The sequence below is a fragment of the Pseudonaja textilis genome, chromosome 7, assembly GCF_049901715.1.
Source record: "Pseudonaja textilis isolate UNSWEBS1 chromosome 7, rPseTex1.2, whole genome shotgun sequence".
NCBI classification, from domain to species: domain Eukaryota; kingdom Metazoa; phylum Chordata; class Lepidosauria; order Squamata; family Elapidae; genus Pseudonaja; species Pseudonaja textilis.
Genome location: NC_141996.1, coordinates 55,837,425 through 55,853,026, shown reverse-complemented (window position 1 = coordinate 55,853,026; position 15,602 = coordinate 55,837,425). Strand labels below are relative to the sequence as shown.

The following is a 15,602-nucleotide window of genomic DNA, read 5'->3' as shown; positions in this document are numbered from 1 at the left end:
CTTTGTTTTAATGTTGTATTTATGATTATTTGTATTTCCCTAATTGTATATTGCGTTTCCCCCTTACATATAATGGTTCATAGAGGAGAGTTTGTATAGAATAATTGGTATAGTTTTTATTTTTTTCTGATAAAGCAAATGAAAACAAGAGAGAATTGAAAGAAAAATGCAGTGGTTCACTGGTAAAAGATGTTCAGATTTAAGCAGAATGTATTTTTGTCTGCTAATTAGGTATCTTTTATAGTGCTAATTTTCTGTTGGATTGGTAAAGTAAATATCTCTGTTAACTATATTTATAGGAAGGTTATACATATAATAAATAAAATAATAAATAATCTGGTTCATTCTAAAATATTTTATATATATATATATTTTTTTCTTTTCTTAGGCTGGATGCATCATACAGTGGATCAGTTAGGAGATAAAGCCACCAAGGAAAACTATGCTATTCAGTGTCTCCAAAAGTCTCTAGAGGCAGATCCAAACTCTGGCCAATCCTGGTATTTCCTTGGAAGGTAAGAATGAATTATGATAACAAAGTTTATGGTTCATCAAATATATAGGTAGAGGAAGTAAATGCCTGATTTATAAGATAGAGTAATGTTATTTTGTACAGTTCCTCCATTTTATACAATTACTCCTTGAGGCATGGTGGCTCAGTGGCTTAAAAGATGCCAGAGAAGATCTATGCTCTGGCGGTTTGAGTCCTAATCACTGCGTGATGGCATGAGCTCTCATCACGTGCCTCAACTCCTACTAACCTAGCAGTTCAGAAGCATATAAATGCAGTAGATTAATAGATTAATACTTCAGTGTAAAGATGACAGCATTTCTTGTTTTGCCATATGCTTTGCACTGCGGCCACATGACCGTGGAAATGGCTTAAAGAAACAGTTTCACCCCCTAAAGTCAGCTATGACTAGCAGAGTAAAACCCACAGGGAAATCACAATTGGTTAATAATGGTAATTGGGTCCAGGAAATCTGTTGCTAAGCAATGCTATAGTAAAATTTGTTATCATGTGATTGCTTAGACCTACGGTGGTAATTTTATTTGTGGCTGTTAGATGAATCCCATGCAGTCAGTGTTCTACGATCACATTATCCCCATTTGTGATCTCCTGCCAAGTTCCCCATTGATTTTGCTATTGATTTTGCTTGTTGGAAGCTAGTAGTGAAGGTTGCAAATGGTAGTCATCTGACGGCAGAACTCTGCAAGTGTCATAATTGCAAGCCATTTGCCATGAATTCTGATCATGTGACTGTGGGAATGTTGCAATAGCTGCAAATTTGAGAACTAGCTATAAACCTCCTTATTCAGGACCTCACAACTTTGAACAAATGGTTGTTAACCAAGCCTATCTATGGTTTGTTTGAAGACAATTATTTTGTAGAAGAATGTTCAATACTGATAATCTTTTGTAATATACCTGGGATTGTTCAGAATAGGTATAAAGATGAAACCATTACCAAAAATACATGTGGTTACTTAGAAGTTTATGTAATCTTATTTATTGTCATCCTTTAAATTTGTGAAGCTTCCAAGTTTTAAGCCAGATAATGGCAATTATACAGTTGTGGCAACTCATGCTCGAGATTTGCTAAGCCTCTTATTCTTGTATATCATTTAGACTGCAAAAATAAGAAAGCACTGATTTATTTATTTATTTGATTTGTCAATCACGTAATTGATTTATGTTTTGAGTTTCTTCTTCTAGCTTATTTGTCACCTTGAAAGTTGTATGATAAAACAAATACCCTGGAATCCTCCAGATATTTTTGGTTAAATTTCAAAACCTTCATTATCATAGCTTGTATGCCCAGTAGCAAGGGATAGCTGATCCTTATTTCTAATATATGATGTCTATAAAATAGTTCAGTAAAGATTCTGTTTTCCTCAATTTTGCATTGCTAATTTCTGACAGTCTCCCTGTGCATATGTAGAGATAGTCCTAGATGTATGGCCTTTCATTTAGCAACTGTTTGAAGTTGCCACGATTCTAAAACAAAGCAACTTGGTCCTCGCACTTAGTTCTGTTGCAATAGCCCCGTGATCATTCAGAGATTCAGAGGCTTGGCAACTGTCATGCATCTACAGCTGTTGCAACATATGGCATTGTCATTTGCAACCTTTCCAGCCATCTTCCTTCAAGCAAAGTCATTGGGAAATCCACCAGGAAAGTTGCAGGTTGTGGTCACATGATGTCTTAATGACTGCAACAAAAAATAATAAAATTGGATGTGATGCTCTGCACTTAATGAGGTGTAATGATTACTCCATTTAATGAAGAATTTCCAGTCTTTTGGAATAATAAGTCAAGGACCATCTGTCTTGCTGTATTAAATGCAAATTTTATTAGGAAAGTATATAATTTGTAGTAACTATTTGCTTAATAGTCTGCAGAATGTATGAAAATACTCCTGATGGTTTATATTCTATTCCAATTTTAATGTTTAATTTTATTCTAAAATAACAGCACTGAATTCTTTATTTTAAATTAATTTTGTGTAGGCTTAGTTATGGGCTCTGGAACTAATTCCTTCAATTTAGTTTGGGGGAAGAGAAATAAAAGGCAGATTTTCCACATAAAATATTGGTTGTTTTCAGTTCATACTTTGTTCTATACTGGTTCTTCATTTATTATGTAGTATTAGCAATTATTATAAGTAGATAACCTACGATGCATACAATTGCGAATTGTATTTCATAATGGTAGAAATTTTTTTGATGGTTGCAAGGTTCTGGTAAAATTGATTCTCGTGATTGATAAGATAAATTGAACCAGACAGCAAATTGTAAGAATACATGAATTGTAATTAATCCATGCAATATTAAAAGCAAACAATTATAAAATCAGCCTCTATATTTGTTTTTATCCATCTTTTTTTTTCAGGTGCTATTCAAGTATTGGGAAAGTTCAGGATGCCTTTATTTCTTATAGGCAATCTATTGATAAATCAGAAGCAAGTGCAGACACATGGTGTTCTATAGGGTAAGAGATTATGAAAGAAGTAATGGAACAAAATATAATTCAGCAAGATGATTTTAATAGATGTTTTATCATGTTACTATCTGAGAACTGTTTTTATGAAATGTAAAGTTATTAGAATTTCTCATGCTAGATATTCTTCATATCTAAGATGTATATATTCTCAAAGTTAATGTTAAGGCTAACTTTTAGACAAAATTTACTAAGTACTGTACAGTACAACTTCTTGTTTAAAAAGATATTTGAAGCACTTCCAAACATTCCATTATAGTTAATTGAGGTTTTATAGTTTAATTATTCTAGATAATTGTGCTTATCACTTACTTAAGTACAAATTGAGACAAATGATGAAGCTTTGGAGATGATTTTGTTACTTACAATTGACTATTTGCCTTTTTAGTGTGCTGTATCAACAACAGAATCAGCCTATGGATGCATTACAGGCCTATATCTGTGCTGTGCAATTGGACCATGGCCATGCTGCAGCCTGGATGGATCTTGGCACTCTCTATGAATCCTGCAATCAGTCTCAAGATGCCATTAAATGCTACTTAAATGCAACCAGAAGCAAAAACTGTAGTAATACCTCTGCACTTGCAGCTCGAATAAAGTATTTACAGGTAAAAACATGGTCTTAAAATAGAAATCTATTTAGCAATAATATCAAGCTAGAAAGGAGGAGGAAAATAAGGACACAGACATTTTATATGTGATTGTTTCATAAGCTTCACAGTCTGTTTCCATATGCATTCAGGACATGCCATAGCTTGCAGTTTCATTCAATTTTTCATTTTAAGTGGGTCTCTATTCTTAAATATTTTTTGTATCTTGATATAATTTATGCATATTTTGTGTTGTCTACATTTTAAGTTATCATAGCATTTAGTAAGAGAATACACACACTATCTTTTGCTCTTGTTAGCAACTTCAGGACCAAAGGATTAATGAGACCACTGAAATCAGAGCTCAGTTTTGTTCCAATTCTCACAAAGGTTTATATCTGGTTACCCTCTTTATCCTTAGCATTTCTCTGAAGTCCCAAATTTAAAATGATTCTTTCTAAGACATAATAGAATACAGAATTTAGGAAAATTTCATGGACTTGATCTTACTAAATTAGGCTTGTGTTAAATTCACTTTTTACATAATTTTTCCTAGGCTCAGTTGTGTAACCTTCCACAAGGTAGTCTACAGAATAAAACTAAATTACTTCCTAGTATTGAGGAGGCATGGAGCCTACCAATCCCCGCAGAGCTTACCTCCAGGCAGGGTGCCATGAACACAACACAGCAGGTGAGAAGTTGGGTTATGTTCTGCAGGTGCCCAGCTTTTTAAGGGTTCTTTTCAATCAATCGTAGTAGTCAAAATTATTTTGCTGTAGCACAGAGTTAGTTTTCACTGGTAATAAGACTAAATAGCAGAGGGAGATTAAAGAACCTCCCTGTCATGGGAGAAATATGGGGGTACCATTTTAGAACCTTTGTGGATTTCATAATTATCACGAAGATATCCCACATAGAATTTGCAGCAGTTTTTTGTCTATCTGTTTTGAAAACAAACCCATGAAAGGTACACACTACTTCTTTGATACTATGAAATTGATTTTCAATAAATAAGGTCAGAGTAAATTCACAGCCCTTTTTAAAATGTACAACTGGCAAAAGATATTATTCAAGGAACAGTTTAAAATGAATAGAACCATATTTTCTCTCCCTCTGATTCCTAGGCTTGTAAACCTCATCAAAATACTGAACCTGTACTAGGCCTCAGTCAGACACCTATTTCACAGCAGTTGCCACTACACATGATTCCTTCTAGCCATGTAGATGACCTGTCCAGTCCAGCCAAGAGGAAAAGACCATCTAGTCCAACCAAGGTATATATATTCATATAAGAGCCCCACTTACTTTCAAGAATCAGCCCTTCAAAAAAAAAATAGGCCATTACCAAGATAGAGCTTTATAACAGTTATAATAATAACAACTGTGTCTTTGGAGTAGTTCACCAGTAAAAATAGCTATAACAGTACCATAGCAGAAGGTATGAAAAGGGCCATGCCATTTTGTCTATCATCTTTGCTTATATTTGAAATCATCACATAGATGATATTATAGAAACTAAAATGTATTTTGGTGAACTTTGAAATATATATCATTTGATTTTATTTAATTATTCATCATAATTGGTTGTTTTTTGCATTATCTCACATATTAACCAATATTTTATTGTATTTAGCAGTACTGTACTGTTCCTTTAAGTAGTGATTTGTAGTGACCACCTTTGAGACAATTTGAATTTTAGATACTGTTCTAACACTACTATTATTGTTGTTATTGTTATTAATTGTTTTTAGAACACTTTAGAGGCTTGGAGCAGTGGCCACACAATGCCACATCCTCCTCCAGTACAGCAGCAAATACATTCTTGGTGCTTGACACCACAGAAATTACAGGTGAAGGATTTTTTTAAAACTTAATAACATATAACTATAAAATTAGGATGTTAACATCTTGTCTCATGATTTAACTAATTTTTTTCCTGATGTATTTTTTTTTAGTGTATGCGTGTCGATGTGAGTGTAAATGGTGTAAACAAATGTATTTATTTTTCTCTTTTAAGATATTTAAATTCATAAAAATTATTGCTATAGTTAAAACAGTTTTTCTACATATTGTGCATGTTACTTGAAAGCACTGCATTTGTATGAAAACACATTTTTGTTGTTTGAATGGGTTCTCGTGACAAACATGTCACAGAATAGTAGTCATTTCATACAATGCTTTTGCTCTGAGAGTATCTTTTTATAGGGTATAATTTTGATACCCTACAATATTTGATGAATAAATGAAATATTCAAAAGATATTCTTGGTATACTGAATCAAAAAAATAGCTGAAAGAACTGTAGGAATAGATGTAAAGCCATCAATATTTATTGTTATGTATACTGTACAGTGTAGTATTCTCTATGAAATACCATGAATTATGCGAAGACTTGATGTCATTATCTGTCATCAAAATTAACAACTTCGTTATTATATAATCTGTCTCAACCATAAGAAATTCCATTTGGAACTGTCTGATTTTGAGTGGAATTTAGTTTGTTATTGCATAACTGAAAAAGTTAAAACTTTAAAAAGATGGTTTTAAAAGGAAAGCAAATAAGGAGATACCTTGATCATGTTGTGATATGAGATATATTTTTTATTTATTTTTCAGCACTTGGAACAGCTGCGTGCAAATAGAAATAGTTTAAATCCAGCACAGAAACTTATGCTGGAACAGCTGGAGAGTCAGTTTGTCTTGATGCAGCAACACCAGCAGGTGCCAGCAAACACATTTACTTTGCAGATTTCTTATAAATGAGATTGGTTGGAGATTTAAAATTCTAGGTTTTTAAATATTTATGAATGTTTAGTCATTCTTGGTCAGTGTTGTAAGTATGGGGAAAAAAGGATGGATGAACAAATAGTTTAGAAGGAATTCATATGGTGAATTAGCATAGGCTTATTTTTTTTCACAGAGGCAATGAGATAATATAGTACAATTATTTAATGATGGAAGCAGTACACATTCATAACAGGGCATTTATTTTCTGTCATTAATTATGAACATATAAAGATGCTAGAAAATTTGATGAAGTAAAACCTCAAAAGTGTCATTTTACAGTATTATTCCTGTCTTTATTAGATGACAGGGTATCTACTTGAAGCATAGGGGTTTTTTTTTAATAAAGATGCATATTTTTGCATAATAATTTTATCAAAAAATATGTCTAGCTTTAACACTGTATTCTTTCAGAAAACCTGTGGCAAAACATTTTATGTTGAGGCATATACTGCTCCTGGCTATTGATTCCTGCTGGATTGTTATTATATTTTATGTATTTATTTAATTTTTGCCAATGTACTTTTGAGAAGTACATTGCTGCATGTAACAAGTACACAATGACTTAAGAATGACAACCATGTTCATAAACACAACTTTTGCCTATAAAATATGCCAAAGGGATAACAATTTTTTCCCATCTTTACTGCTCAGTATGATCTTGGTTAGACAGAATGATTCATATGCCACATTATGGGGTTGTATAATTTTATACTATCTTTTATGGGGTATACCTTTGTAATCATAAACTTTAGAAGAATGTAGTTTGAGCTTTAATACCAGCTCCACCAAAAATGCCAATCTTTTAAATATTTTATTCCCTTTTTGTTAGATGAGGCAGATGGGAGTTGCACAGGTACGATCTACTGGAATTGCTAATGGGCCAACAACTGACTCATCACTGCCTACAAACTCGGTCTCTGGTCAGCAGCCACAGGTTGCTCTAACCAGAGTGCCTAACATCACACAGCACGGAATCCGTCCAACCTGTCCTGGGCAGCCTATGGCAAATGGACCCTTTCCAGCAGGCTCAGTTCCCTGCAGCACAGCAAAAACGCTGAGTAGTACAGACACTATTTTGATAGGCAATAATCACATAACAGGAAGTGGAAGTAATGGAAACGTGCCTTACCTGCAGCGAAACGCACTCTCTCTACCTCATAACCGCACAAACCTGACCAGCAACGCAGAGGAGCCGTGGAAAAAACAACTATCTAACTCCACTCAGGTAAATGATATATCAATTTAATTTTTAATAGGAAAAATGCTGATGCAAGAACATAACTTTCTTTTTCAGATGATAGTTTCCATTCAGTAGAAATATACAGGTAGTCTTCAACATTTGTTAAGTGACCGTTTAAAGCTACAATGGCATTGAAAAAAATGATTTATGAGCAGTCCTCAAACATACAACCATCCCAGCATTCCCATGGTCACACAATCAAAATTTAGGTGCTTGGCAACTGGCATGTATTTGCGACAATCTCAGTGTCCCAGGATGATGTAATTGCACTTGTTAATCTATGTTACTAAGTAAAGTACCTTCCAAAACGGAACATTTTAGAGGATACTTACATAGGATACTATAGGATACTTTAAATAAAGTGTAACATTCATTGATAATCAGAAAGAACATGAAATATTTGAATCATCAGGTGATATTTATATATACTAAGTAAACACAATTGAGTAGATTTATTTTAGAATTTCTCAGTATTTTTATTCAAGTATTTATATATTTTTAATAAAATTTTGGTTTTCTAAAAAAAAGTCACGAACATAGAAGATGTTAGGCAAGAAAATACAGTATTTTTTCTTATTTAGAAAACTCAAAATAAGACATCTGTTTTTTAATTTATAATTATTACAATAAAACTATGTCTTGCTATGAAAAGTAATATGATTTTCTTCCACCAATATAAAATGGGTTTAAGCACAAAAGTAATTTATTTCCTTTATCAGTTTTCAGGGTAGAAACATATTAATGAAATTCTAAACATAGTTAAAACTTTAACCAATTTTTTTTAAAGGGGATTGATTTGGAAGAATTTTTCAATTTCAAGGAAAAATTAGACAACCCATGCCTCCTTGGGTCATTGTTTTAGAGATATTTCCTTATCAGATTCCTCAATGCTTTCAACAATGGCAGAGCTTCTAGTGTACTTGAAAAGTTCTTAAAAATTCAGGTAGATATGCAGAGACGTATCTGCCTTGAAACTACCCCATATTGAACTTTATAGCATAGTCAAACATCAGCACAGAAAGTGTTTTGTGACATTTTGTATTACGTCATAAACAGTTTTTTAAGTAATTTTGGTCATAAAATGTTTTATAAAATTTGCCAAATTTCAATTTCACAGGAGTCATGGGTCCCGGATTTTGGATTCATTCTGTATGTTAGCCCATTTGAAATATATTTTATATGTTGTATGTTGCCCAATCATGCATCACTTCGATCAATTAAAGTTTATGGGAACAGCAAAAGAAAATGGGCTTCCCCTGTATGGGCTTTAATATGTAAAAGTATATTTGGCCAGGTTGACTGCTTTACAGTATGATGAAAGCAAGGGGGAAAAAAGTTTCCGTTTTTGTCAGTTAAATGAATGGTAAATTGGAATCTTATTTGACTTTTACAATCTAAATAAATAATATTTCAAATGTATCAAGTTTATAAAGAAAAGGATAGATAAAACTATTTTTCCTAATCTTTTTTCCATCGGTTTCTGTAGCTTCTTGTGAAGTGCTTCAGTTTAATTTTCCTCCAAGTTGTTCTGTGTAAGTAAACTCATTTAACAGAAATGCTCTAGAGCAGGGGTGCCAGGCCAGATGCATCATGCACAGGCCACGCCCACCCCAGCTCCGTAAAGGAAAAAAATGTTGCAATACATCATATGATGACAATGTGATGCTGTGAGTTTGTCACCCATGCTCTGGAGGGAAAGAACATTTGGGCAAGAACCTCTAGGGGCTGGTAAGAAGAAAAGTTTAAAAAAAATAAAATGAAAAATCTGACCTCTTTTTAGGCAATTGCATAATAAATAATAACATGTACAATTAAAATAATATTGGAAGTGTTTTTCATTGATAATCATAATTTCTCAGGGAATTCACAAGAACAGGTAGAATTTGCTTTTGACCTAAGTAAATCTGCATTTCTCTTTTTTGTATTAAAGATTTCACATCATTTACTAACAATTTACTCTTGTTTATGGTATCTTTTGAAAATAATGAATTTAGAAATATGTTAGAAATCTATAAAATCCTGTTGGTACCAATTCATTCATTTGTTCATTCATTCGTTCATTCAATTTCTATGGTGGCCCATCTCAGTCAATAACTCTGGGTAACTTACAGTTCAGAAAATATATTAAAATTTAAAAATATTTTAAAACAATAAAACAGTAAAATATTAAAAACATCCAATTCAATATACAAAAAAACAAGATATTTGACCAGTCAGCAATATAGCTAGGAAACAGGACCCTTGGCACATTTAGCACTGCATACTGGGGAACATAGCCAGGATTTTAGAGACTTATCAAGGGGTAACAGGGTTGGGGCCATTCTGATGTCTGAAGAGAGGATGTTCCATAGAGCCACTGCAGAAAAAAAATATCACCTTTTGGTCTCTACTAGCTGACATTCTTTGGCTAATGGGATCTGCAGCATGCCCATTCTGCCTGACCTAGTTGGATGGGTAGAGACTCATGAAAAAAAAGATGATCCCTCAGGTTTTTTTTAAAAGTTTTATAATCTAAAAATGTCAGGAACAAAATGAGTAAAGAACTTTTGATCTTTATTTCTTAATAAAATTTATTCCTTTATTTAATTTCTGTAGCTAGCCATCACAATCCAACTGTCTTGTCCAGAGACAAGTGCTTATTCACATTTAGCAACCCACCTGCCATACTCACTGTGGTACATGAATTGATGTGTGGTCTTCCTTATGAGACAGCTGGTTTAGTGGTTAAAATGCTTACATAGGGACCAAGAAATTGTAGGTTTAGTTCTTTCTCCCTTAGGCATGAAAGCCAATTGGACCAGTCTCTCTGTCTCAGCCCACCCCCACCTCACAGGGTTGTTATAGACAAAATAAGAGGTAGATATATGTTTGTCATCTTGAGTGATTCCCCATCCCCCATTTTTCCCCCAAAGGGATACAAATCTAAAACTCAGGTCCTTACATACATTTGATAAACACCAGTTTGCATACAGAAAAAATAGATCTACTGAGGATGCTATAGCCATCACGCTTCACACTGCTCTGACTCATCTAGAATGGTGGGGGGGGGGTATGTGAGGATGCTTTTTGTGGATTTTAGTTCTGCGTTTAACACAGTTCTTCCACATAGACTAGTGTCTAAACTTCTGGGCCTTGGGCTTTCTAATTCAATCTGCCTTTGGATTATGGATTTCTTGTCTGGCCGCTCACAGAGGGTCAGATTAGGTAATCATACCTCTTCAGCCCTTATTCTTAACACTGGTACACCACACAGGGTTGCGTGTTGAGTCCCTTACTCTATACTCTTTATGTGCATGATTGCATTTCCACTCATAATACTATTGCTAAATTACTTCCGCTAATAATACTATTGCTAAATTTGCAAATGATACAACAGTGGTGGGACTTATCTCCGAGGGGGATGAGTCTGCCTACCGAAATGAGGTGGACTGGTTGCTTTCATGGTGTGAAGACAATAACTTGGTCCTCAACACCAATAAGACCAAGGAGCTTATAGTGGATTATAGAAGGAACAAATCAGACATCCAGCCCTTGCTTATCAATGGAGACTGAGTGGAACAAGTGGCCAGTTTTAAGTTTCTGGGTGTTACCCTAAAAGAAGACCTGACCTGGGGTGCCCACATTTCAGCCCTGGTCAAAAGGGCCCAGCAGAGATTATACTACCTGAGACTTCTCAGAAAACAACAACTGAATGAAAAACTGCTGGTGACCTTCTACCGCTGCACCATAGAAAGCATTTTAACATACTGCACCTCTGTATGGTTTGCCAATTGCACAGTGGCAGATAGGAAAGCACTCCAGAAGGTTAATGTCATTGCCCAGAAGATCATTGGTTGCCCTCTCCCCTCTTTGGAAAAGCTTTATAGCTCCCACTGCCTTAAGAAAGTTCAAAACATTCTCAAAGATCCATCTCATCCTGGGCACCCTTTTTTTGAACTATTACCATCTGGCAGACAGTACAGTAAAATAAAAACACGGACAAATAGGCTGAAAAACAGCTTCTATCCCAGGGCAGTAGCTCTTTTGAATTCTACTGTATAGTGCAGTGTTGGTGTGGTGTCAGGGGTTTCCGGTTCAATGTGTGAAGGGTGAAGGATGTGGGTTTGTGTTTATTTTCATGGTTGTGGTCATGATGTGCACTGAAAATGGTGGTTGATTTCGTTGTACAAGGTGCAATGACAATAAAGTAAAGTAAACTTGGGAAAGACTCAGTCTAAACATATGGCTGAGTGTGCTACCGCCATAATAATAATAACAACCCCACAGTTGAGGTACAACCTTGATGAGGTTGTGGGCTTGTGTGCTGTGAGGAAGAGGGGTGCAATGCCAGTTGTTCAACCATATTGGATAGGTCTCATCAGAGGAGCCAGATGCAGAGAAACTCTCCCATAAACAACATGGTGATATGTAATTTACAGAGAAAGATTGGTTGTTTCCTAGATCAACAAGGATAGTGCTAGGTATTGGAACTCCTGGACAAATTGGCATAGAGGATTCAGGACTCTTGATTGAGCAACCAGAACCAGCAACTGCTGGGTGAAGAGATCTCTTTACCTGGCACAAAAGTACAAGAATTGAAAAGAAATATTAATATACTTTACAAATCAAGTCCAACAAGAAGAGGATATCTGAAAAGAATGCATCAGTTCTGGAAACAACATCCAGAATCAGAAATAACAGAACAGTGAGAAGCAGATCAAGGTTGATTTATAATATGAAAGAAACCATTCACAGAAGCAGATTGGAAGAACTCCAAAGCCTATACCATGCAAAGAAATTGAAGCATTGCCAAAAATAGCTCACACTGTAGAAGTACAGGTGAAATTCAAAAAATTAGAATATTGTGCAAAAGTTCATTTATTTCAGTAATGCAACTAAAAAGGTGAAACTAATATATGAGATTGATTCATTACATGCAAACCAAGATAGTTCAAGCCGTAATTTGTCATAATTATGATGATTATGGCTTACAGCTCATGAAAACCCCAAATCCACAATCTCAGAAAATTAGAATATTACATGCAATCAATAAAACAAGGATTGTACATAGAACAATATCAGACCTGTGAAAAGTATAAGCATGCATATGTACTCAGTACTTCGTTAGGGCCCCTTCTGCAGCAATTACTGCCTCAATGTGGCATGATATGGAAGCTATCAGCCTGTGGCACTGCTGAGGTGTTATGGAAGACTAGGATGCTTCAGTAGCGGCCTTCAGCTCTTCTGCATTGTTCGGTCTCATGTCTCTCATCTTTCTCTTGACAATGTCCCATAGATTCTCTATGGAGTTCAGGTCAGGCGAGTTTGCTGGCGAATCAAGCAGAGTAATCCCACGGTCATTGAACCAAGTTTTGGTACTTTTGGCAGTGTGGGCAGGTGCTAAGTCTTGCTGGAAAATGAAGTCAGCATCCCCATAAAGCTTGTCTGCAGAAGAAAACATGAAGTGCTCCAAAATCTCCTGGTAGACGGTTGACCCTGGACTTAATGAAACACAATGGACCAACACCAGCAGATGATATGGCTCCTCAAAGCAACATAGATTGTGGAAACTTCATACTGGACTTCAAGCATCTCGCAGTGTGTGCCTCTCTATTCTTCCTCCAGACTCTGGGTCCTTGGTTTCCAAATGAGATGCAAAAGCTGCTCTCATCAGAAAAGAGAACTTTGGACCACTGAGCAACAGACCAGTTCTGTTTTTCTTTAGCCCAGGCAAGATGCTTCTGACATTGTTGTTCAGGAGTGGCTTGATAAGAGGAATACGACATTTGAAGCCCATGTCCAGGATCCATCTGTGTGTGGTGGCTCTTGATGCACTGACTCCAGCCTCAGTCCACTCCTTGTGAAAGTCCCCAACACTTTTGAATGGCCTTTTCCTGACAATCCTCTCCAGGCTGCAGTCATCCCTGCTGAGTGCGCACCTTTTTCTTCCACGCTTTTCCCTTCCACATAACTTTATATTAATGTGCTTTGATATAGCACTTTGGGAACATCCAACTTCTTCTGCAATTACCTTTTCAGGCTTTTCCTCCTTATGGAGGGTGTCAGTGATGGTTTTCTGCACAACTATCAGGTCAGCAGTCTTTCCTATGATTGTGATTCCTACTGAACCAGACTGAGAGACCATTTAAAAGCTCAGGAACCCTTTGAAGGTGTTATGGTTTAATGAGCTGATTAGAGTGGGACACTTTGAGCCTAGAATATTGAACCATTTCACAATATTCTAATTTTCTGAGATTGTGGATTTGGGGTTTTCATGAGCTGTAAGCCATCATCATCTCAATTATGACAAATCACAGCTTGAACTATCTTGCTTTGCATGTAATGAGTCTATCTCATATATTAGGTTCACCTTTTAAGTTGCATTACTGAAATAAATGAACTTTTGCATGATATTCTAATTTTTTGAGTTTTACCTGTAAATCATGAAGCCAGCATAATGGAAACCAGCATAGATATTGAATCATTTTCATTCCCAATCTAGGCAACCTCTCCTCTGCCTTTTTCTTAGAAAGAATAAAGCCCTCCAACTAAAAGAGGAATTGAAACAAAGAATAACTGAGCATCCAGAACAGCATAAAAAAACAACATTAAAAACTAGCACAAATTTAAAAGATGCCAATATTGTAACAGCAAACATAAGCACCAGGTCACTAAAAGAACTACTCTACAGCCACTCATTGTCAAGCAGTTTAACAATATACTGCAAGGAAGTGAAATTGAAGATTAATTAATATCTAGCAAAATCTACCTGATAATGAATAATCCAACAAAATGGAAAACATCAGATAACTCCAGACCATTTTCCTGCTAACAACAACTTCCAAATTGCTAACTGGTGTGGTAGCTGGAGCATCAAGTTGAAAACAAGAAAGGAAATTGCCCAAACAGCAAAAGAACAAAAGAGCAGGTATAATTCATAAGATGATTCTGGAAAACAGTGAGAAGGAAAACCATCTTGAATATAGCTTGGAGTGATTGCAAGAAGGATAATCAAGTGCCTAGAAATAACATTGAGTCAGCAGGAACTTCAGAAGCTTTGTATAAAGATCAGTAGCACAATGGAAGACACAGCTGATGATCAACAGTGATACACTGGGAGAGATTAATATCAAGAAAAGAAACTTTCAAGGAAACTCACTATCACCATTGTTGTTCGTCATTGCCCTGTTCCTCTGTTAACAATACTGAATAGGTCGGATCATGGCTATCAAATACCAAAAACATCTTCCAAGCTTCCTTTGCATGAAACTATATGGAAAAACGCTATCTGAAATATAATCACTGCTCAACATTGTATATGCAGTCAAGATATTGCAATGGAGTTTGGACTCGACAAATGTGCCGCCCTTACCAGGGGGAAAATAGTGAAACCTGAAGGAATCAAGATGTCCTATATCAGGGGTGTCAAACTTGCATTGTCACAGCGTTGTCACGTAACATATCGTGACATTTTTCCCCTTTGCTAAACCAGGCATGGGCATGGGCAGTGTGCGACGCATCCTGCCCGTGGCCCGCAAGTTTGACAGCCCTGCCCTATATAAACAAGAGTCTGAATGAATATGATTACTATAAATATCTGAGCATTCTTCAAGCTCAACATCAAGTACACTGAAGTCAATAAGTCATTTGAATTGAATGCATCAAGAGAGTGAAGATGTTGGTCCAAACTCAGCGGAGGAAATTTCTTCAAGGGAATTAATACCTGGCCAACTTCTGTCATTAGATAACACAGCTGGAATAGTGGACTAGACTAGCAGAACTAAAAGCTCTGAATAGGAAGACCAGTTGAACACCATCAGCATTGACAAAACCATCATCAGTCAATTGCAAAAAGCAACATCCATCCTGCAATGATACTTTTAATACCATCAAATAACAACATCTGCCTATCCCAGGTCCTTGTGAAGTACTCAGTATTTGGATAAAATGCCAAACCCTTTAAGCATGTGACTGACTTTGCAACAAACCATAATAACAGTTGGCAA

General features: G+C 35.6%; 1 protein-coding gene across 8 annotated transcripts in view; it reads left to right on the top strand.

The window, feature by feature from the left end:
- KDM6A (lysine demethylase 6A) overlaps window positions 1-15,602 on the top strand; it is a 223,006-nt gene that overhangs the window by 114,736 nt on the left and 92,668 nt on the right. For 2 of the 8 annotated variants that reach the window (XM_026713582.2, XM_026713581.2), the window contains 8 exons: window positions 389-515; window positions 2,894-2,992; window positions 3,390-3,609; window positions 4,148-4,282; window positions 4,716-4,865; window positions 5,343-5,441; window positions 6,207-6,311; window positions 7,207-7,602. In XM_026713582.2, the coding sequence (XP_026569367.1) occupies window positions 389-515; window positions 2,894-2,992; window positions 3,390-3,609; window positions 4,148-4,282; window positions 4,716-4,865; window positions 5,343-5,441; window positions 6,207-6,311; window positions 7,207-7,602 (1,331 nt within the window). The remainder of the gene's footprint in view (window positions 1-388; window positions 516-2,893; window positions 2,993-3,389; window positions 3,610-4,147; window positions 4,283-4,715; window positions 4,866-5,342; window positions 5,442-6,206; window positions 6,312-7,206; window positions 7,603-15,602) is intronic. The other 6 variants (XM_026713584.2, XM_026713583.2, XM_087937691.1 and 3 more) reach the window with 3 other exon arrangements.